This window comes from Cyrtonyx montezumae, unplaced genomic scaffold (genome assembly GCF_038088225.1).
Source record: "Cyrtonyx montezumae isolate F1298 unplaced genomic scaffold, pur_monq_1.0 scaffold_0, whole genome shotgun sequence".
NCBI lineage: Eukaryota > Metazoa > Chordata > Aves > Galliformes > Odontophoridae > Cyrtonyx > Cyrtonyx montezumae.
The window spans coordinates 42,413,518-42,437,845 of record NW_027071824.1 but is presented as its reverse complement, the minus strand read 5'-3'; the positions used below and the strand labels follow the sequence as shown (position 1 = coordinate 42,437,845).

The 24,328-nt window shown below is 43.0% G+C and overlaps 2 protein-coding genes across 2 annotated transcripts in view; one reads left to right on the top strand and one right to left on the bottom strand.

Annotated features, from left to right (window-relative positions):
- The window catches only part of ENPP1 (ectonucleotide pyrophosphatase/phosphodiesterase 1), a 49,584-nt gene extending 42,256 nt beyond the window's left edge, over window positions 1–7,328 (top strand). The window contains exons 20-25 of the mRNA XM_065733707.1: window positions 367–521; window positions 1,533–1,668; window positions 2,623–2,703; window positions 3,699–3,831; window positions 4,527–4,683; window positions 5,550–7,328. Of these exons, the coding sequence (XP_065589779.1) occupies window positions 367–521; window positions 1,533–1,668; window positions 2,623–2,703; window positions 3,699–3,831; window positions 4,527–4,683; window positions 5,550–5,717 (830 nt within the window). The 3' untranslated portion in view covers window positions 5,718–7,328. The remainder of the gene's footprint in view (window positions 1–366; window positions 522–1,532; window positions 1,669–2,622; window positions 2,704–3,698; window positions 3,832–4,526; window positions 4,684–5,549) is intronic.
- Window positions 7,329–20,881: 13,553 nt separating this feature from the next.
- CCN2 (cellular communication network factor 2) lies at window positions 20,882–23,746 on the bottom strand. Its single transcript, XM_065733693.1, has 5 exons — window positions 23,622–23,746; window positions 23,303–23,525; window positions 22,955–23,206; window positions 22,535–22,746; window positions 20,882–22,214 (listed from the first exon to the last, which is right to left on the bottom strand). Exons 1-5 carry the CDS (start codon window positions 23,670–23,672, stop codon window positions 21,918–21,920), a joined length of 1,035 nt encoding a protein of 344 aa, XP_065589765.1. The 5' UTR covers window positions 23,673–23,746; the 3' UTR covers window positions 20,882–21,917.
- Between the last annotated feature and the right edge of the window lie 582 nt (window positions 23,747–24,328).

The window sequence follows — 24,328 nt, the reverse complement described above, 5'->3', positions numbered from 1 at the left end:
GTAAAAGCAGATCCCATGTTGTGTATTTATATCAAAGCACAAAGTCAACTATGACTAAAATTTGCATTTTATATCCATCTACTATTTTAAATGTCAAAATGTTTTAAATACACTGGAAAACTGAACATTGTAGATTTGAGTTATGGATATTGGCATTTTTCTTTATACTGGTATTGTCAGTTAATTTATTGCTTTGTCATAGAAACTGTACCTTTGAAGGAGGAATGGCATTTTTCTTTTTTTGTTCCATTACTACAATTTCTCTATTTAGCAATTAGAAATTGGGGCAATTTTAGGTGTATAAAAGAGAAAGGTTTTCAACAACCATTACTGATTTAAATGTAACGAGCATTATTTCTACTCCAGTTCGGAAGATAGAGACACTCACTTTGCCCTATGGACGGCCCAGGGTTTTGCAGAAGAAACATAATTACTGCCTCCTTTACCATTACCGCTATGTAAATGGGTACAGCAAGGACTACAGGATGTCCCTGTGGAGTGCCTATACCATTAACAAAAATGTAAGTATCTGAAGAAATGTTAGAAGAAGCTTGAAAACTAAAAAGCTTGAATGACAGCTGTTCCTGAGTGCTTTCCTGAACTCTTATTCCTGAATAAGAGTTGGCTTTGACTCCTTCCTTTTTCTTGGCATAAGCTTTTACCTCTGGAGAGAACAGATCCACCAGGAAGTGAGGAGATCACTGCCGTAGGTACTGCATTGACTCACTGCTTGGCAGTGTGGATCTGCTAAAGCAGTCTGGCAGATAAAACAGTGTACATGATGATGTAGGAATCTTTTGAAAAGATAATCTCTTCACTATCTGTAACCACTGATGCCCTGATTTAATCCTTCCCTCAGAAGATCGTTCTGACTGAGCTTAAATAAGTTGTTGGACGTAAATCTAGACTTTGCTGTCCAGAACATTGTGCTGAGATGTTCATGCAGATCGCTGATGTCAGGACTGAAAGATTTTCAGATTGGTTTTCCAGTTTGGAGAAAATTTAGAATCCAAGTCATGCTTGAAGTGGAATTAGGAACGTAGAAGAACTTTTTAGTTTGATTGTCTGGGCTTTACAGGTTTTAAATAATGGCTATTATAAGTAAACCAAACTATGCTCTGTCAGGGTTTGCTTTATCCTAAGTTTCTTGAGAGGTCAGTGGCCCAAAGCAACCAGTTATTGTAACAAGCAGACCAGTGGAGAGAGAGAGCTGCTTCTGACTCTCAGCTTGAACAAATATGTTCACACCTGATCAAGTTATCCTTAATAGGGACCTCCCAGTTTTCCTTTGAAAGGAGAAATTATTCTCAACTGAAATTTTGCAGTTCCATTCATTTTATTTACAAAATACATGCAGCAAAGGGGAGGGCTTGTTTTTCATTGGCAAAATAGAGACAACATTTTAATCTTAAACCTCTTTACACCACTGAAAGCAACTGTAGGTATTTAGAATTCTGCAGTTCCCCACACTGAAAAAAATATTGCAAGTCAGCTATCCAATTTTCTTGTGATACTTTTTTCTTCTTCAACAGGACAACTGGATTTCCACTACAGACAATATTTCCAGCTGTTTACACAAGGATGTTCGGATTCCTTCTAATCATAACCAGACGTGTTCATTTTACAACAATCATCCTCGACTAACTTACGGATTTCTTTCTCCTCCAAGTAAATACATTGCTTTCATTGTACAGCATGTGATTTAAGTAGTTTGTAATGCAGTATAGCCATCTTCTTGTATAGATATTGCTGATTAAGAGCTTGAAGCAGTAGTTGCTGAATTATTACAGTTCTTTTTAGCATACGAGAAAGGAAAACATTGCACATGCATCAGCAGTTGCTGAGTAGTCCAAGGTCATTTAATTTTTCCTGAGAGCTTTTCAACTTGTCAGGTTTCTAATGTGCCATTTCACAGAAGAAACTGGAAGAAATGTGTAAACCTTGAGTCAAGTTTGGCAAACTAAAAAAAACTGCAAATTCATTTTGCATGGCCTCCATTTTTTAGAACTACCCAAAGTAAAACATTTGTCTGTAAATGTAAAAATGCCTCAGTTTAAGTTTGTGTTATGGTGAAATTTACTGCTGTGTGCCATACATGGCTTTTGGTAAAGGGATTCGGTATTTGATGTAAAGAGTGCAGCTCTGGTTCTGAAAACGTTTTAAAATGTAGTTAGCTGTTTTCAAATGGTGTAATTGCTTACAAACTGTTGCTGATCTGATTTGGAAGCATTTTACATTGGTTTTACTATATAAAGTATTGAGTTGAAGGTTATTTTAACATCCACACAAAGCGTAGTTTGCAAAGCTCAGAAAGCTGTATTTGTGCCTAATTTCTGCAGGGAGAAAAGTTGGTCTGACACTCAGGAAGTGAATTTTATTCCTTTCCCCACCATTCAAAAGTCGGTACTGATATTTTAAAATATTAAAATAACGTGGACACTGTGTACCTTCTAAGTGCAATTACTGTTACTGATGATAAGATTTTTATTTTGGACCTAATCAGCATATAGTGAAATTGACACTTAGTCTTACATCAACTTTGGAAAGTGAATTTAGTTCAGCTCCACCTTAACAGGATAACACTGATCTTTAATCTTGTATTTTCATGCTTTTTGATTTTAGATTTCATGTCAGATGCAAAGAAATCTCATTATGATGCCTTGCTTACCAGCAACATTGTGCCAATGTATCCTGCATTTAAAGGTATTTTCTTTGTATGTGTACTTGAGTGTAAGACTGCTGTGTTTTTGCTTACTTGCAAACACCACGATCAATCTCAATTTAGCTGTGTCTGTGAAGGAAGATCTCCACAGACCCTGAACTTCGTACATCAGTGAAAACTTCTTGAAGTAGATCTAATACGCTTATGAAAAAGGCCCAACACTGTGAGCTTATCATTTTAGGACTGATGTTTTTATTTCCATTTCCCTACCTAGCTAAACAAGGTTTTGTACAGTATCTTCTAGAAAACCCGACTGCCAGTTATGTGATAGTGAGTTAAATTAATTTCCATTTTAGGAATGTCTCTCAAAGTCAGTTAAGTTTCTGGGCAGAAATTTAAAGTCTCAAACACCGAGAAAATAGGAAAATAATTAGATTTCTAGTAGAGAAGATATGAAGATCTGGGCTTTTCTAGGTGAGAGGGAGCATGAGATGATTGGCTGAGGGAGTTTAAGCATGTTCTTAGTGAAAAGAAGTATGGCACTTCCCCTGGACAAAAAATTTCCTCTTAGAAAGAATTAAAAATAAAGAGGTAAGAAGAGGCTTCAGGTACATATATAAATTGAAAACATGCATGAAATTGAGATGTGGGTGTACATACTAGCCATTCTGACATTGATAATAAGGCAAGATACAGTCATTGCTTTCTCTCACCTTCCCTTTTTAGCTTCTCCATGCCTTGGCTTCCATGTAAGAAAACCAAGGCCACAAGGGGGCAGCATCACTATGTTCAGTCAGGTTTGTGGTTAGGGTGACTGTGAAACCGTAATGCCAGGAGATATTGCAGTGCTTGCTGCTGCTCAGGTAGATTAAGACTATGAACACCTGTATAGTTATTTACATAGCATGGTATATCATGTACAGTGTATTGTGTTCCTAGCTCACCATGCCTGTCTGTACTCTACTGAAAATTGTGCACAGTTTTATTAACAACTACCTTGGAGATGATGCATCCCACTTCCATTACTGTATTCCAGTGTTATGGAACTACTTCCATGTGTCCCTGCTGCCTGAGTATGCTGCAGACAGAAATGGTGTCAATGTCATAAGTGGTCCTGTGTTTGATTACAATTCTGATGGGATATATGATACTCCAGAAAAGGTGAAAAGGTGAGCTGCTTTCTCACTGTAATCCTTTGCTTCTTTCCTTCATTATTGGTCACAAAGTTATTATGATCCTTGTTAGCAAATAGAACATCTTGCTGAGCTTGATCCTTGGCGGGTCACAACAGTTCAGAGAGCAGCACTCAAATGGACCTGAACAGATTGAGCTCTGTAAAACTCAGAAGCAGACAGCAAGCACAAAGGGAACGTGTACTAGAAAGGAAGTAAAAGAAGCATGTGGAAAAACATCTGTTAGCCTGAAAACTTCTGACGTTGCCTCTAGAACTAGATGAAGCAGTGACTTACCCATGGCATTGTGGCTGATATTAATGAATGTCTGTGTATCTGGAAGTGTTTTACTACTGGGTTGTCATCACAAGTGTGCTAGTTACTCCAAGATAGCAAAATTGGTTCAAGACAACAGATAGGTGATAAATTCTTGCAGTTTTTAATAAGTCAGTTCTTCTCTGTTACGCTTTACCATTTTTGCCCAACAAGCTAAATTTGATATGAAAAATATTAACCTGAAATATGCTGCCAACTTTGATTACAGGTGTATTTTCTCTCCAGAGTCAAGCTTTCTTCAGGTTAAATATGGGGGTTGCTAAAAATCAGTGTACCGGAATGCAGATGATTACTGCCATTTGTTCTTTGTACAAATATTAACTTACTGATTTACAGAAACGTCTTCTGCATTTCAGACACCCTGGTAACTCAGAAGTTCCCATTCCAACTCACTTCTTCATTGTGCTGACTACATGTAAAAATACTTCTGAAACTCCTTTGAAGTGTGAAGGATCTCTTGATGCCATATCTTTCATTGTACCTCACAGAGAAGACAACAGTGAAAGCTGTGCGGTAAGTAGTCTCTTCAGTCTCCTTAAACCAGGCTTGAGCTCATTCTGCTGCAGTATCAGTGACTAGATAATTAAAGGCTGTAAAAACTCTACAGTCTGTCATAATCATCTTGAGAGGGAGGATAGTATTTTTTTGTAAACAGAATTGTATTAAAATGTGTATATATATTCTTAAAGGGAAAAAGTATCTTGTTCAAAGACCAAAACTTATAGGTATGTTGGGAGAATCGGTACGATGCATACATAGCTTTTATATAGCAGCAATATCATATCATTTGAGAAAAATGTCAATAAATAAGTCATATCATTTGAGAAAGATGAAGAGTGTCTAGGAAAAGATGATTCATCCACAAAAGAGGTTCAGTGTTAAATCAAATCCCTAAAGGAGAAGATGCAGATATCCTTGAAGAGCGTTGATTGCTTCTGGGTCAGGTACCTTAGCATTATGGTGAGAACGTACATAGCTGTGCTCCCTATAAAACAGATGGAAGATTGGAGGTCTGCTGTCCTATAGGGAAGATTTACACAAGTAACTACCCACTTAAAGCGAAGTTTCCAGCAGTAGCTTTATCATAGAGGTGGTGAGTAGATGTTTCACCTCACCTATCACTCCTCATTATCACCAGCTTCTACTGATGCAACTACAAGTTCTGTATACTTGAGGAAGTAACAGCAAGTACTGAATTTGTACAAGCTTATAATTATTTGTAGAGTCCAGTGCTTTCTATTTGTTTGTTAGGTGTTTGCCACCAGTTACTCCTCTCTGTCATTATAAAACATGAAAATTTTTTTTACTAATTGATTAAATGTATATCAGAAAAAAAAAGACATTTCATAAACCCTTCTTTTCCTCCTCTTTCCCATTAGGATGGGAGGTCTGAATCGCTTTGGGTTGAAGAGAGAATGAAGTTTCACATAGCTCGGGTCAGAGATATAGAATTACTTACAGGACTCAGCTTCTATCAAGACAGAAAACAACCAGTATCTGACATTTTACAGTTAAAAACGTACTTACCAACTTTTGAAACTGTCTGATTTTTCCTATGGAGTATTTTTGGCCATTTTACAACAGATTTGTAAATAGGATTTTTAATTGATGAAAACTTTTTTTTTTTTTAAATAAGCTGGAATTTTTCTTGAGAACTCTTGACCAAAATGCCAGTGGGGAGGAAGGTGGGTGCCATATTTGTATCTCAGGGACTCCTGATGGACTGTGTATATAACACAGGGTGGCAGCTCCTGGTGTTCACCCTTGCAAATGATAGCACCGTGGCCATTGTTAAATGTTATCAATATTTGATCATCACAATCTGAGACAAAAACAAAACTATCACATGCACTGGAGTGAGAGTTTTATAAAGCACAAGTTATGATCAATGTGGTCAATATTCCAACTAGCAAATATTTTACAGTTTTGGAAAATAACTACATTCTTGACCATTGAAATACAAACAGCAGCACATTCCTTGAAGCATGAGTTACATTCTGAGTTTCGGGTCTCGTGTAATAATGCAGCACTGTGACAGAGGAACCTACCGTGAGGTAAGGGACAAGACTGTTATACCAAACTTCCCCAGCAAGAAATAATCTCCTGGCTAATGGAGTTCTGCTGGCAGGAGTATGCTGGTGCGTTGCTGCCCTCTAGTGTCTCCAACTCTTCTTCAGAGTTTGATGCATATTTTGCATGTTTTATGATGTGCATCCTCAGAATGAGCAGGAATGATCATCTCATCCAGAAATTCAGAAAGATCTCTGAGCTCTCAGAAATGACTTACTTCAAATTAAATTTGTATTTATACCTTTTTAGATTTGGTACTTTATTTTGTCTGTTGTGGTTTTGAAATGCACCCCCATGTTAGTTTGTTTTTCCTCCAAGATAACTTCACACAAAGATTGGTGCCAGAATGGTAAAATGATTATGTCCTATCACCACAAGTCAGTGTCCACAGGCTGCTCGTTGGCAGCAAACAGCCACATCTTCTGTTTATTTTTAGTTGTCTTCTTCTTGCTACATCATCCAAATTCCAGCTCACATAAGTTACCTGTCTTGAATGCAGACACTGCCAGATGCAGATCCCACAGAAGCGTATAATGAGCTTTCTTGGAAGCTCTCAGACCACACAGACAGCTGCTACAGGCACTCAGGAGTGTAGTAACTCCCTCCTTTCCCAGTACACATGCTATCACCTTCGTAGTTCTACTCTCCCTGAAGCTGATGAGCCAAAATTAGCTCTGCTGTGTATTAAGTTTGGCATAGTCTATTACACATTGTCTCATTTTAAAAGAAAATACATCATGCACAAATACGTTAGAAGAGTGAAGAGCCTGCGACAGATCAGAGGCATTTTACCTTATGGCTTGGTCAGGGCAAGTTGGATGCTGGATTCAAAGCCTGCTGAAGTCAACAGAAGCTTTTCCATTAGCTTCATTTTGAGCGGGCTGATATCCCGGGACCATTTTTGTTTTAACTAAATGTATTTCTTTGATCTTCTGTTATAAGCATTATTTTTTTTTTCCTGAAGTAGTTTCACTGTGTGAAATTTAAATGTGTTGTAGCAACCTCACATTACAGCATTACTGTGACAGCATTATTCAATGTAACATCTTCGTAACATTGCCTGTGACCAATAAAAATATCAGGTGATGTATGCTGTTTGTGACTCTTTTTGCACCAAATGCTTGTGACTAATTGAATAGCAGTGTAGGCATATAACAATGTATATTTCATTTGTTTTGGGATTAGGAGGGTGGTGTAAATCTTTTTAAGTTGAAGGTGTCTTTCTTAAGACATTTCTAATTGAAATGTTAGATTCATTATTGGAGGGTGAGAGTATTCAGGATAATGGTCAAGAACTGTGACAGATTGCTTCCCTTAAGATGACAAAATTCTAGCAGCTTCTTTTTGTAACAGATAGAAGTTACCAGCAAAGGTACTGTATTAGCTAAGCCTGTCTGTGGAGAAAGAACTATACTGTCTGGCCTCTGATACAAGAGGGAGACAGAAAAACACATAACAGTGGGAATGATTCTATTGTTAAAGTATGGATAGGACAAAGAGGCTGAAAGTAAGTTTCTTCCGATTCTCTTCAGCTGAAATAATTAGTGACCATCATGTCTGTTTCTAGAACAGGTTATGCCTTATGGAACAGCTCACTGTAGGTTTGACCTAGGGAAGACTTTGGAAAGGAGGGTAAGCAGCTATGAAAGTTGAGGATCATTAAGTAAGGGTGGTTACTGAGCAGAGTGTGGGACATGGCACTGCTAGAAATTTCCACTTTTCCTGTATTCTGACTTGTTGATTGGCCAGACTTTTTAGGGTGGTAGGACAGTGGAGAAGAGGACATCTCAGAACGGTTTTGCTGCTGACACAGTGCAAATGGTGCTGCGCCCTCAGGGCTGACTGCTTCCTTCTCCATAGCTATGAGGTGATTCACTTGACTAGCACCTGAGAGATTTCTTGCTCTCACTCTCCTCATACTTTCTACTGTGTTAAACAGAAAAAAGAGCAATATCTCCCTGCTGCACCTATTCCAGCAAACGTGCCCTCAACACAGCCATCATGCTGCTATGCAGCACGCAGCAGCCACTTGGTAGCAACACCTTCCAGGCCTGCTTAGTCTCATCTGAGAGCAGGTGGCCTGAGTTCCTGGCCATCCTTAGTCTGAGGAGAGTTGGAGTACAGATATATCCCTTTAAACACGAGGATATAAACCAGGCTAGAAGGAGTTACCCCTCTGCTGCATGGGATGGCACTTCTTATTTTTCAGGAAAATGAGATTCACGGCAGCCAGAAGACAAAAAGGAATAGCAAAGAAAGCCTAAATCGGCAGCTTTTTGATTAGGGCATGCAGCTGGGAGGAAAGGTCTCATTTCTACCCTCCTTTCTTCCCAGCTCTACACCAAAGCACAGTGCTAAAAGGGCCTGTGTGCCAGTATGTTCTACTCCTTCCCAAAAAAACAAGTAATCTTTCTGTCAGGTTCTTGGCAATATGAGGCAAAGCACTTACAGGTAAGCCAACAGACATCACAGAAAGAAGAGTGGACCTTACTCAACTGGTGAAGGACTCTCGAGCTACACAGCAGTCCTCCTTAGAAGTAGTCTAGGTCCAATCAATGCTCTTCCTTCAGTGATTGGTCCTTATATGAGCTCAGGGCAGCTCTACCCTGGGTCCACCCCTTCTGGTCAGGTTGGAAGCACAGGTGCAAACAATTTGCCTGTGCTCCCTTGGCCAGCCACCCCTTCATCAGTTGCTCCATCACCACTTCAAGCTGTGACCTAACAGTTTTGCTACGCTGTATGAGCTACTATGCATTCCACCACTCTGGGAGTGCTTGGTGCAGCCACGTTGAGGGATTTCTCCTATGGCAAAGATGACTGGCTGGCTGCCATAGTACTGTGCCCACAGCTAATGGGGTCAGGAAGCCATCCTGGAGTATACTCAGCCCTTTTACTGCTGCGGTGTGGAAAACTGTTCTTGCCCTTCTGAGGAATTGAAGGTCAGGATGTGAACCCGAAGCCTTACTAAAGCAGAAGTTCCCAAATATTTTGTTTGGGTGCCACCACTGCCAGTGACAGCAGCAGCAGTACCTCCTGCTCGCCCTCATTCATACTGCGGCCACATCCAGCTGTCTGGGAGCATCACACTGAGGTGGCTTGTATGTCATGAGTGGTTCGTCCACCATAGCTTAGGAACCTCTGTATGACAGGAAACCAGTCCAGGTCTGGCATCCTGTGACTCAGGCTTCTCTGGAAAGGAGTTCCCCCAAGAACCACCATGAGTCACCTGCCTACAGCCTCAGAAGAGGCTGCCATGGAGACCATGGACAAACTTGGAATAATTATGGAAGCGTGGAAACAGATTTTAAGGGATGCCGTTGCAAATTATCATATTCAGCCACAACGTATGTTAAATTAGTTGCCGTTTATTGCAGGCTTAATCCTTTTTAGTTTCTCTGCTCAAATGCAACAAATGCAGTGGGAACTGAGTCACCCTGAAGCTCTTGAATGATATGCCCCATTCACAAGGCAGCAGAAGAGCCCTTTGCTTGTAACTATAACACGTGGGGCTCTGCCCTCACCGCTCCCTGGCAAACCTGTACTTTAGACCAGTCAACACCTGGAGCTTGAAAGAGAAATCATTAGAGTCTCTTTCCACCTCCCTGTGCTGGAAACCTTAGCTTTGCAGAGCATCCAACCTCTGTATCTGGATTTCTAGGTGGTAGAGAGCGCACTGCCCAAGATGACAAATTCACTTTCAAATCCTGTACCCACTGGCTGTATGAAGTGGCACAGTCCACCACCAAATCTTAGTTATATTCCTTGCTACTGATCTTCTACTAGGTGGAAACTGTAATTAGCCACTTTGCACTGGAGAAAGTAATTAATGTACACTAGGTTCTGATATTCAAAACAAAAAAATGGTTTAGGGAGGCTGTGAAGTTTAATAATCACTTATGGATGCATTTGACTGGATAAAAGTGAATGCGGCTCCACTTGCTGATACCTGCCTCTCTCCTGGTCTGATCTGAGGTAACAGGGAAAGATCTGTTTTGCTCAGTGTACATGTTCTGAAGAAATATGGCCCTAGGACTATAGAAATCCAAGCAAACCACTTGGAAAAGAATGGACTTTCCTAAGCTTTTTGTGAAATACTTCACATTTTTGTGATTAGCTAACACTCCTACTACAAGTTCTAGAGATGAGAGCATTGGGAAGACTATTACTGGAGTGCAAAGAATCCAAAATACTTGTGGTAGTTTATGGTAGACAGACTGAGGGTGCTTTAAATGTACCTTATTGTATATGCTGTGCATCAGACATAGCAGTGGAACTAATTACACTGCAGATGGTAACAGTTTTCTTTCCCTGTCCAAATGAGCTCAAATCACTTAAAGTTGTGTGTAAAATCCCACTGCTGGCTTCAAACAGGGCAGAAATGCCTGTGACTCTGTATCGACTCTTTATCATTGGGAACCGTAGTTGTTCTCGGTAAAAAATGGATGAGAACTTCTAGTTCACATAATATAAACAAGGCTGTCCATAGCTTCCTGAAAAAAAAAAAAAAAGAGAGAGACCCCTTGCCCCTGTATGCCACAAAACCAGAGCACAGCAAGCCAAAATATTTGGGAATCAATCTAGGGATGTGGATGGTGGTATGACAACAAACATTCATGACTTCAGAGGAAACTTAGCTAATGGAGCAGGCGGTAAATACTGTAAGTTAAGTCAACAAACTTGGCTGCAGATGTCAGGTTCCAGGGCATAGGACTTGGACTGAATCACTGTTGACATGGAGGAGTGGAGAGTTTTAGCAGGGCTGGGTTAGTTGGCATATTCTCAGTGGTCCCAGGGTAAGGCAAACAGATCTTGGAAGATCAAAAAACACCTTGAGGAAGAAGGCAGCAGTTGTTAGACCTCTGCACCAGCTGGGTCTGAGTTCAAAGAGTCTGTTAAAATGATGTGTGATCTCCATGGCCTTGTCGTCAGGGAGCTGAGATAGCTTTAACTCTTGGAAAATAGTTTGTGACAGCTGTATAGATACAACATCTGGTGAAAGTTGCATTCAACACACATAGTTGCTCGTGTGTAGCAGCTTGAACAGTGAAAATGTGGAGATTCCTGCAATGAGCTGAAGGAATCCTTTGCCAAGCAATGATGGTTTTTCAAAATAAGTCAACCACACCTAGAAGAAACTTATGAAAGCTGGACATTTTTGCCATCAAAGAAATAATTGCAAATCCAAAGGCTTACAAGTAAGAAGACCTACCTACAAGGAAAAGGGATGTGGAGCTTAAGATAAGAGTACACATAAATCACACAATAAATAAATAAATAAATAAAATTCTGTGCTTCTATGAGTACATTTGCTACAGTCCAGTTTGGCTCAGACAAAAGCCTTTGCAGATGGTGAGATTAGGACTTAAGGTGGCTAGTAAGCAGGCACTATGTTGCCACACATCTGGAGTGAGTGTTTGATTTCTAAGTGACAGGGAGTCAGTCCTGTGTGTATTTGGGTCAGGATACCTAGATGTCTAGAGCTTAAACTGTGTTAATCTTGGATTTGTATGTTACCTGTAGGCTGTGAAAATGTTCAGGCAAGCTTGGCCAACTGAGGTATTCCTTTGTTCTGGAGTGTTTGAAAGCCCCAAACTACGATACAAACATAAACGAACAGCAAATTGAACAAACGATAATAAATAAAATAAAATAAAATAAAATAAAATAAAATAAAATAAAATAAAATAAAATAAAATAAAATAAAATAAAATAAAATAAAATAAAATAATAAAATAAAAAAGGGAAATTAATGCCTTAAGAGCAAGACAACTAATCAAGTAACAACCTCTTCCCAGTATGGACATATGAACTGCACCTGTAGACAAGCAGAAAGGCACACAGATACCTGTGCTGGAGAAATAAATGCTGTACTTTTAGTGGTTTAGCAAGGAAGTATGACCATTTGATGGGAAAGGGACATGTGGAGACTGCCTTTGAGAGGAGGATGAGACTCTATGGAGTGATAACTGAAGCACAAAAATCACAGAGCTGTGCTATTACTAAATAAGCCTCAGAAGAGGGACGGTGTGGGGAGAGTTGGAGGGAACTGGCTTTACTAGCTGCAAATAATAATTTGTATTTTCATAAAAGAAAAAACAACCAAAATATTGTTATAGCTCAAAAAGTTTGACAGATACAGAAAAAGGGCATATTTCCCATTATAAATAACAAGATAGATGGTGGGGATTTGGTAGATGGCGAAGATCTTATTAAAAGCTTACCCTAAAAACAGAATATACATTGATTTTAGCCCTTGTTTTGGAAGTTTGTTTTCTCTGATACCTAATATGTAACAGATTTTGATGGTGCAAGAGGTGACACTTAATATATAGGCAAATATTTTGTTGGGTGATAAGAATACCAAAGCCAACCTGAAAACAGCTGGGGCTGCTGTGCTAAGACAGAATTCGAACATAAAACATTTTCTAGGGGAATGCAATGCTAGGGAAAGAAGATAAACTGAAAATGTCCTAAGATTTGCTTGGCTGAGCTTCCACCTTTAATGGGAGAAAAGGGTGTGCTGAGCTTTCTGCCTAAGAGCAAACTGCGAAAGAAATATTTACCTAATCTGGGTTCTCCAAACAGCAGCTTCAGAGCCATACTTGTACACTGCGGACCTCATTTGCACACCCAAATCCATTTAGCAGAATCAGGTCTTAACTAAGGAGCCGGATCAGAGGATTTTTACACTGGGTTTGGGTTAGACCCAGAGCTTCAGACTCAAGATCCCATTCACCAGCCCAAACCTACACAAAATGGACACGACTCATTGTCTAGGCATGCTGAAAGAAGTCAGCAAGGATGTGAGTTTCCCTTTCAACAATTTAGTGTAAAAACTTTTTGTAACATAATTAGTCGGCAGGAGAAAGAGATGTAATTACATAAGGTAATTAAATGGATTGCTAATAGATCCTTGATACCCATGTGTGAAGCTGTACCCGCCTAAGGAAGTGAGCCCTGCTCATCCAAGTTCTTGAGATTATGAGGGTTAATGAGTTTCTAGGAGGCATAAAGAGCAAGATATTTAAAACATATTTTTCTTTATTATTGCCTTTAATAAATACACTTCTCTCCCAGATTATTTTTATGAACCTCCTGCTGACAGCTAATGGATATATTGCAGCATGTGGGTATTGTGGCATTTGGAGAAGAGGAGGCTCAGGGGAAACCTTATAGCTCTCTACAGTGATCTGAAAGGAGGTTGTGGTGAGGTGGGCATTGCCTTCTTCAAGATAACAGTGATAGAATGAGTGGGAATGGCCTTAATTGTATTTCTTCTAAGAAATATTTCTTCCTGGAAGGAGTGGTGAGGCATTGGAACAGACTGCCCAGGGAGGTGGTGTCCCTGGAGGCGTTCAAGGGAGGGATGCGTGTTACACTGAGAGGGACATGACTTAGTGGGCACGGTGGGGATGGGTTGATGGTTGGACTAGATAATCTTAGTAATGTTTTGCAACCCTAATGATTCTATGTTACTATGTTACTACCCTCAACAAAACAGGAATTGTTTCAAATGGGAAGTGAACTGAGCGTGCCGAGGCCGTTTACCTGCAGCTGAGCGGAGGCGAAGCCGGCAGAGAGCAGCGAGCGTGCGGCCGAGCGGCCACGCGGTGTCGGTGTGATGCCGGGAAGCGGCACTTGCAGCGGAGGCACCGAGCGGCCCCAGAGCACCGCGAGGCGATGCGCGCTCTGCTGCCGAGGTGCTGCAATGGGGCTGCGTAGGGCCGTGCATCCGGTGCTGGCTGGGCTGAGCATCGGGCTCATGTCGCCGTGCTTCCGACACTAGCTATCAACAGCTGTGTGTGTGTGTATGTATAAATGCACTAGTGAACTAAACGTCAGAGTGACTTTTTCCTTAGCCTTGTTTATGAGGAGCAGGCAGACAAAATGCAGGCACCCAGAGCACAAATCACAGAATCATAGAATCGTTTGAGTTGGAAGGGACCTTTAAGGGTCGTCTAGTCCAACTCTCCTGCAATGAACAGGGACACCTGGAGCTAGATAGATTGCTCAGAGCTCCGTCCAGCCTGACTTTGAGTGTCTCCAGGAATGGGGCATCCACCACCTCTCTGGGCAGCCTGTTCCAGCGCCTCACAACTCTTACTGTAAAAACTTCTTCCTTATATCCAGCCTAAATATCTCCTCCTTCGGTTTGAAATCATTTCCCCTTGTCCTGTCACCACAAATCTTGCTGAAAAGTCTGCCCTTTTTCTTACAGCCTCCTTTGAGATCCTAATAGGCAGTCATCAGATTTTGCCAGAGCCTTCTGTTCACCAGGCTGACCAGCCACAGCTCTCTCAACCTATCCTCATTTCCTTCCCTTGGATCAATTTTTTCTGGCCCTTCTCTGCATATGCTCCAAAGGAGTACATGCTTCAAATCCTTATTTTTTGACTGTTGGGACGAAAGAGCAGATGGTTTCCAAGCAATGCCGGTAGCCCACAGGTTTTCACAGTGTAGACAGAGAGGTAGAAACCCATATGAAGACTAGTTCAATGAAATCTAATTATGCAGAAAAATCTTTGACAGAATAGGTAACTATTTGGAGCAAGTACCTGCTGCATCTCACAACCAGACTTCACCATTCAGCAGAAGATGCTATCAGACAGCATTACAATGCATGTTTACCTCTGGCTGTGGTTTGTGCACGTGTGTGAGGAGTGGGGGGAGCATCTATGCACAGTTGCTAGAAAATATTTATATAGCTTCTACATTGCGTTGTTCATGACTGTTGAGAATGTGGGGCAAAAGCCAAAAAAAACAACGCATGAGGAGTCCATAATTTGCTTTTCAATTGTGTGAAATTCTGCATCTAGGAAGCCAATTGACTTTTGATACAGAAAGCATGTTTTTACCCTGAGAGTTATTGCTCTCTAAAGATTAGCTGTACTTCAAAGCTTTGTAACATTCGTTATACACTTGCAGAAGTCAGAAAAGCCAGTACTAACAATCCCAATTGTATACAGTTTTCCAAAGCGGAATGAATACAGTCAAGTTTGTAAAGCAGATTACTCTATGAGGAGACACATTTATATGATACCTGCATCCTCATGAGGATAGCTGAATAATACAGAAAGCTCCTATGCATGTGTGTGTAAGGTGGGACCATATTGGATATCCTTCTACCAGATGTATCCTATGCAGTCTAGCTTTAAAGATCTGGTTCTTTCTGGTTTTATTGTGTATCCAATACTATCACAAAATGGCATTATTCCATTGCTGTTTATTACTGCTACAAAGCTTAAGCATGAGCAGCAATGCTGAACATATAACACAGCAAGCAAACTTAGTGCTTCCCTCCCTTGCAGTGTTGATGCCAATTTTATTGTGGGCACTGGCAATGCTGGTATACGTTTGGGATCACTGACTGGGGTATGTTCTGATCTGGAGCTCTTTCCAGTGGGTCTACTTATCATCTGAGCTGTGGCTGGAAGGAGCCATGAATGGAAGGAAACATAGATATTCCATCTCATAGAAAGTTTTGGAGTCTCACATAGAGGAAAATCCTGATCTGGTTAAGTCCTCTCAGTTGTGCAACAACTACAGCTACAGTGTTCAAGGGAAACCTATTGAGAGAATCTCACAGCAATCTCCAGTGTGCTGGCCTTCTTCATTAACTCTATCACACATGATGTGAGAATCATAGGATCATAGGGGTTGGAAGGGACCTCAAGAGATCATCGAGTCCAACCCCCCTGCCAAAGCAGTTCCCTACACCAGGTCACACAGGTAGGCGTCCAGGCGGGTCTTGAATATCTCCAGAGAAGGAGACCCCACAACCCCCCTGTGCAGCTGTGCCAGTGCTCCGTCACCCTCACCGCAAAGAAGTTCTTGCGCACATTCGTGCGGAACCTCCTGTGCTGCAGTTTCTGTCCGTTTCCCCTTGTCCTGTCTATTGTCCTTGTCTGTTCATCAACTTCCTGACCTCGGCCTTTTTGACTTGGAACAAGCACAATAGGTTCTAAACAGAAAAGGATAAATGTGACTGTTACTTCCATTGTTCTGCATGTTTCCCCTCTTGCACAAGTGGTGTTGAATATTAAGTGAAAACCAAGATTCACTTCCACTGAATTCAGTGAACTCCAATGCTGACTAAATTTAAGGTGGAAGAAATTGGGGATTTGTGAAAATGATATTTGTGACATTCATTTACCAGACACAGCGGCTTATCTCTTGTCTCGTTGGTTATACTTCCAGCTGTTTACAGAAGGCTTTGTTGAGTAATTTGTGCTCCTGCAGTTGCTTATTGCCCAGCAATGCCATGGTGCCAGCTCATGTCCTGCAGGGAGCCTTCCAAGACACTCATCCCAGTGCAATTCCTTGAACTTCTCCAGCAACAAGACTTTGGGCAACCGTTGGGCCTGAAGCAATGCATGTGCAGATATCCCAGCTTAAATTACACTTAAATCCTGAAAACCAGCTGAGCAGCTTGTTCTCAGCCTCTAGTTCAGGAGTAGGGAACGTATTTTGTAGCTGCTGAAAGCTGTTAAATATCTGCTTTTAATAGGACTAATTTACAGCAGCAAACAGTTTGGATTGTGTGTCTCTTTTAGTGGCCCAATTAATACGACCAAGCAATGAATGGAGGCACCACTGGGCTGCGTTTACCCTGCAGTGCTATGTTAGCAACCTGCTGGTCCAGCTTGTGAGGCTGCTTCCCTCTGCATAAACACTGCCACTGTTAGGCTTGGATTTACGTGCCATTAAGTGAATGCATTTGGCACTGCCTCAGTAATGCATAGTAGCTGAGGAATGCTGTCACACTGCACAGCCTGAGTTTTCTGGGGGGTCTTTCAGTACTGCACCTGGTTTGCTGCTCAGGAGGAATGGGCTCAGATGAGAATGAAGAGCTGAGGCAGCCTGGGCTGGAGGCAGTGACTGCAAGCTGCTGTCTCTCCACACAGGAGCAGTTCTGGATCATGCAGTGGAGATGGAGCCTTAGTCATGCTTCTAAACTGCATTCAAACTCCAAATGTGTTGAAGGTTTTAGCACAGTTTGGGAGCAGGTTCTCTGAAGAAATTCCTGGCATTTCCTGGTTCCACTCAGGCTGAAAAACACTGTGAGAATGTGGTGGTTTTTGGTATGTCCATTTATGGGCATGAATCAAAGGAACTGCAGGGAGGAAAGAAGTGGAAAATGAGAGGAAAAATAAGTTAACTGAGCTACTTCCTCTCTCAGATTCTTCTTGGGTTTTGGGCAAAGCCTTATACTGGTATTTCATCCCAGCTTCTCCTTGCTAACTATTTCCATATGCAGGCATAGTATAATATCAGTTAAAGCCACATTTAAACAGTGTTTTTGGTGGTAGGATGCAAAGTCAGAATGGTTTAATTATTATGTTTAGGTAAGAATATTGCTGTGCCTTCTTACATTTAATGTCCTTTTCAGTGTAATAGTACTTTCCTCAAGTATGATGTCTGAAAAAGCTATGCTATATGAAAAACAAAACAAAACAAAACACAAATGATATGGAGTATGCTATTTCTAGAGATGTGCCCAAAAGTCAGCTTTCTCAGCTGAGTCTCCAGCTTTGTGAGACAAACAGCTGGATACTGTTCAAAGACTTATTTGTTCCTGTGTGGTTATGGATCACTAAAAGTAGATCATTCTTAAAGAGTTTCTTAACTAGTGTCTTGTGGATGCTTCTTAGCTCAGATGAATCTGACTTATTTCCATCTGGACAGTAGAACCTATTTCATATGAAAGGGATATAATCCATGTCTGTTGTTCACATCTGTCTTGTGTTAGAAAGCTGAGCTGCAAATCCATGCAAATGTGTTACGGGACAAAATTCTAAAATATGATGGCTCAGAGCTATTTCAAAGATGATTTGATACTCTGAGCTCTAGCCACCTTGAATTCCTGTTTAGTGATTAATTGGGTATCACTTATTTAATAAGTACTGGCTTTACAGTGGTGCTTTATGTACTGTGTTATTGGTATTGTTGGAGATCCATTTTAAGGAGACAGTCATTTAATTGAATATATCTTCAGATATGAATAAGGTATTTTAAAAGAGCAGCAGCATACCCACATCACAGAATTTTCTGAGGATGCAAACTCAAACATCCAAAAGCAAACTCCTCAAACAAGGTATTCTGGAAGGAATGCGAACCAACTTTCTATCCCATGTGAAAGTGCCTTATGATTTTTGAAGTCGAGTTTTTGCTCTCACATCCATATATCTTGGGCATGAAGAATGAAATCAGGAAACACTTTTATGGCTGAAAAACCCACATTTTAACCATTATTTAAGATGCCATAAATTCCACACAAGGGCTCCTTTTTTCCCAGGATATCTTTGACAGAAAGTTGTACACGCTGTGTGATACATGCCTACACCTCCAGGAGATCCTAAAGGAAATTATTTACATTTCTTTACCTTCAGAGGTAAAAATCTTCAGAAGTCTAGTGCCTGTGAAGTCTGTGAAATGCATGCTTCTGCCAGAAGACGACACATGTTCTTGGAAAAGGACTGTAAATCATTATGTTGCAGTGATAGCTGAAATGTACAATCCTTGACACATTCAGGCGAGAGTAACAACTTGCTAAACACATTTGTATCTGCAACATACATCCTTACTTTAGTTCACAGCAACAAGAGCAAAGCATCATTAAAATATTCTAGCAGGAAGCCTCTTCCTACTTCTCTGGCCTGTGAGGCAGTGTGGTAATTTGTCAGATAGGGGGCAAAGCAGATGATAAAGAGATCATAGTTTTGAGCTGCTTGTGAGGTACCATTTCTATGGGTGTCTTGAGCTACAGGTGGCCCATTCTGAAGCAGAGTGCCTCTGCCTGTCAGCAGTCCGCATATGCCAGACACAACTGGTGGGCAGTGGCAGGGGATGCCACTGTGCTGCTGGGTCTGTGATAACGCCCCTGCCTTAGAAGCAAAACCTGGGTGAATCTCAAGAGCCAGTCAGGAGACACACAAGGCTGACGTTAGGTGGTCATTCGTTATAATGCCTAGTGTCAGTTCTGACCACTTTAAAAGAACACAGTGTAGGTTTTTAAGCAATGGGTTTGAGCATCATCACAAATACCTTGTCTCTAGGGGTGTTAAACCCAACCTGCCAGATCTACTGTGCCTCTTTTTGTTCCTCTGCTACTGAGAGCTTCATCAGGGATGTCTATGAATGAAGTCCACGCATGTCCTGCCCCTGCTGGAACTAGACTTTTAATATTTGGGGGCGGAGACACAGTAGCGGTTGGACAACCAATCCTTGTGGTTGTATGGACGTTTGAAGTGTTTCCAGGATGAACTGAATGGTTGCATCGCATTCATAACCTAAAAAAAAAAAAAAAAAAAAAAAAAAAAAAAGGAAAGAGAGAGAAATGCTAGAGTCTCAGGGAGTGTAAGAGCCAGATGCTACCCAAAACTATTTCTTATGGGAAACAGAAGGCCACTTCCTCATGCCAGGAAAATTCCTTGTATTTTTGAAAGGAAGGGGAAATGCTTCTGTGGCCTTATGCACAGTCTGGTGAGGCCACTGGAAAGACTCCTGCTGACTTCCTATTTGTTTAGAACCCTGCTGTCCATCATTAGGCAAAGCTGGTGTTATACTGATTTGCTGCTAATGCTAGCTGAAATCAATGGGCTTGGAAGGTGCTCAAGAAGGATGGACATTTTTGTAAGCTAACATTCTTTCACCACCAGGAAATTCCAGATTGAACTTGTTTGCCTGAAAAGGATTCTTGTTGGAGAGCATGTGTTTTTTCTGAAAACAAAAACTAATGCTTCTAGTACAAAGGTTACTTTTAAATTCAAAGAATTCCCTAGTCTTAATAAAGGAGCAAGGTCTGTTACTAAATGTAGGACCACTGAAGAGTCTCAACTGTTCTTCCAGTTTCTGCTTAACTTGAATGCTTGGACCATCATCAGAATGTGTAGCTCTTACAGCATTTCCAATCTGTTGGCCTGCAAGAGGATATTTTACGGTATCAAAGGATATCTTACAAGCCAAACTGGCAATGAAAACTATTTGCCCCTAGTCATTAAGCAGGAAGATAATCCAGATATTCTGTTTTTAAATTCAGTACTCTATCTACCAAACCATAGCAGGGTGCTCACTTGGGTAGAAAAATATGCAAGTCAACACTGCATTGCAAGAAATTTAAATCAGAAGATCTTAAGAGGCCACTTCCAACCCATATTATTCTACGACTCATATGATAAAGCTCATTAACTCCTCACTGAAAATTCTACCAGAGTTTGGACTTCTGGATTTGACTCAGGTCAGTTTTTGAAGTATCCGTGGCTGAAACAGGAGTCATATCCAATGAAACACCACCGTAAGACTAAGCACGTTGCATGGATTATTATAACAGGGGTTGAATACTACAGTGATCAGCTGGCTCATTTTAAAGGCGCTACATGATGCTTAAGGAACCTGCAGCACATTCTAATGTGATACTTGGCTTGGCAGAACCACCCTGGCCTTTCCCTCCATCCAAATTCAGAGGAGTATACTATAGTTGACTCATTATCTACAGAACAAGAGACCATAAGATAAGTGATCATTTCAGAGTGTGTTTCTGGAGAAGGAAAATTTACATCACTTGGATTTTTTACCTAGTGCAAAGCAAAGCTCCTTGAGAAATATACAAGGTAAGAGTGAAGATAAATGAGATGTCAAACCATTTATATAAAAAAAATAAATACTTTATTTTCAACTAAAAAGGTGCAAACATGTAACTTTTGGTCACACTTCTCAACAAATAAACTGTCCAAAAAGAGCCATAGTCAAAGAAAGAAACAAACACTCAAGTGGAAAGACTGATTAGCTACAGAAGAGCCATTTTTCTTAAAGCCACTTGATCAGTAAAGTGGAGGTAGACGCATTTTGCCAGACAGACGAGTGCTTCGTAAAGATACAGGCATCTCAAGTCCAACACTCTCCACTCATCATTTTGCTCTGAGCAGTTTCCACTAAAGAATCCATTTCATACTTTGAATGCATTGTCAGACAAGCTTTAGATCCTACCTATCTTGTTCCAAAAAAAAAAAAAAAAAAAAAGCTATCATTGAAATATCAAAGCATTACACATAGGCACAAAACTTAAATTAATTTAGATAACTGTACAAATATATATACACAGTATTTACAATATTAATAAAAAGTAGCTTGTTGCAGGTAACTTAACTGCCACAAGCTGTCCAGTCTAATAGACACAATTCTGATTCTTGCTGACCAAGCCACGTGAATCAGAGCGTCAGAGCTGAAACATTACGGTCCTGACTAAACAGAACACCTTCTACTTCACACTTTGCTAGGTGAGGGTTTGCATTCCAGCTGCTGCTGTCACTAAACCTGTGTCAGCAAACATGCTTCTGGACTCCTTCTCAATTGCACTACCAGATGAAAAAAAAACACTGTACCACATTAAGGGAACATTCACTTAAGTCTGCTTCTCCCATGCATTTCCCTTAGCCCCTTCGCACCACCTCATGAACAGCATGTTCTGAAGCTGTGTCTTGCTGTGGTTCCACGGTCTGTTTTACCTTCTCCAAACCACCGTTTGGGGTCAGTAGACGAATCGTCTTAAGCCACATGGAGCAGTTTGTTGAAATTAAAAAAAAAAAAAGATTTAAATACCTTGTGCTATTGAATCATGTTTACAAAATGAGATGCAAATCAGTTCAAGTTGAGAATCTAGATAGCGTCTCCTTCTGGCTTTATGCCATGTCTCCATACATCTTCCGGTAGTACAGAGACTCAAAGATGTCATTGTCTCCAGGGCAGTTGTAGTGACAGGCACACGTTTTGATGAACATCATTTTCCTTTTCATGATCTCTCCATCAGGGCACTTGAACTCCACAGGGAGGGTGGCTGTTCTGTGGGGTGTGCAGCAGCGCCCGTCGGTGCAGACACCACAGAACTTAGCTCTGTAGGTCTTCACACTGGTGCAGCCAGACAGCTCAAACTTGACGGGCTTGGAGATTTTTGGGGTGCGAATGCACTTTTTGCCTTTCTGTTAGGACACAAGTGAATACAACATGTTTAGAAGGTAGGCTTTGATAGGACACTAAGCTTGCATGGTTAAGAGCAGGCAGATGCACTACTAATGGTTGCATTTTCAAAAGGCAAAGGTACTTCACTTGCACATTATGGTACTATGTAGGTATTAAGAGCGTTTAGTTGTACATTATTCACTTCTGGAGCAAAGCTCAAATTTCAAGCAGTTGAAACTGACTGTCGGAACTCTACGTTTTTCTACGTTTTTCAGTAAGATTTTTTGCCAGGAAATAGAAGCACCCTGGAAGATCATTTGTTAAGGATGAGACTCTTTACCTTGATGTTCTCCTCCAGGTCAGCTTCGCAAGGTCTGACCATGCACAATCTGCTCTGCTTCTCCAGTCTACAGAAGGCATTATCGTTGGTGACTCTGGTCGAGATGCCCATGCCACAGGTTTTGGAGCAAGCACTCCACTCAGTGGTCTGCACCAGGCAGTTGGCACGCATCATGGTGGGGTCTGGGCCGTAAGTGTCTTCCAGTCTGTAGGCTGCAGGGGCCAGACAACAGGGGTGAGCCCACCGTCCAAAATCGCACCCTGCTGGATGCTCCCACCCCTCCCAGAGAAATTCAAGCAGCCACCTGAAAAACGACCCCACTCACTGCTGGGCTCCAGCTGCCAAAGTAGACCCACGTCAGCCCCCACGCAGATGCCCCCTCCCCCTCAGGCTGCCAACCGAAGCGGGATGCCCACTCACCGGCCAGCGCGGGTCCCACCGCCGTCTGCTCCTTGGCTTCGTCGCACACCCACTCCTCGCAGCACTTGCCGGGGAGCTTCACCCGCCGCGGGTAGGGGCAGTCGGGGCTGGGCAGGCGGACGTCCATGCTGCAGAGGGGCACGCAGCCCACCGCGCCGTCCAGGCAGGTGCACTGGTACTTGCAGCTGCTCTGGAAGGACTCGCCGCTCCGGTACACCATGCCGGAGAAGACGCAGGGCGCTCCGTCCCGAGCTGCGAGGGCAGGCGGGGAGGCGGGCGGTCACACACCGAGCCGCGCAGCCGGGCACCCCCTCCCCGCCGCCCTGCCGTCTCAGCGGCCCCACTCACCGGTGCAGACGCCGATGCGGCGGTTGGCGGGGGAGCCGAAGTCGCAGAAGAGCCCTTTGTGGTGGTCGCAGGGGTCGCGCTCGGTGCACAGCTCGCCCAGCTGCTTGGCGCAGACGCGGCAGCAGCCGCAGCCGTCCAGCACCAGGGAGACGCCGGCGGGGCAGCTGGGGCCGGGCTCCGTACTGCACTGGCACTGCGCGCTGCACTCCTGGCCGCGCACCTCCTGAGCACGGGGACAGACGGGGGAGAGGCCGTCAGCCGCGCCGTCGGAGCGGGACAACGGGCAGGAGGAAGCGGGGCGAGTGGCGGCAGCACTTACCGGGCCGAGGAGGGCGAGCAGCAGGGCGACGGCGAGGCTGGAGGGGAACATGCTGAGGCTGCGGTGCGATGAGACGGGTCGAGGAGGAGAGTTTCTCGGCGAGGCTTCTCTCGGCAGCGCGGTGCGGTGCCTGGCCGGCAGTGGCTGCTCCGCTTCTAAGACCGGCGGGAGAGCGCTGCGTGACTGCCGAGCTCCGGCCCGAGCGCCCCTTTATAGGCGGCGGCGGCACGGCTCCGCCAATGGGCTGAATGGGGCCGCGGACAAACAGCGACATTCCGCGCATTCCTGCGCGCCGCGCCGCCCGCCCGCCCCGCCCCGCGCGCCCGCCGCCGCCGCCCCGGAGCGGCCCTGACCCCTGGCTCCGCATTCCTCCGCCCGCCCCCTCCACCTCCCCCCCCCCACTCCACCCGGCCCGGAGCACCCCCGCGCCTCTTTTCCCTTTTCCTTTTTTTTATTTCCTTCGTGTTCGCCTCGCACGAGCCGCGTCCGGGGCCGTGCGATGCCGTGCTGCAGGCACGCGGGTCGGGTTGCTAGGGGCGGCCCGGGGAATGCTCTGCCGCCCGCCCTCCCCTCGCCCCCGGCCGCGGTGCTGCGGGAAGGGTGGGGGGGGGCCGCCGGTGTCGGCCCCCAGCGCGGGCTGCCCACTGGCCGGCCGTACGGCGAGCGTTTTGCGCGACCAAAAAAGGTATAATTACACGGCAGGATAT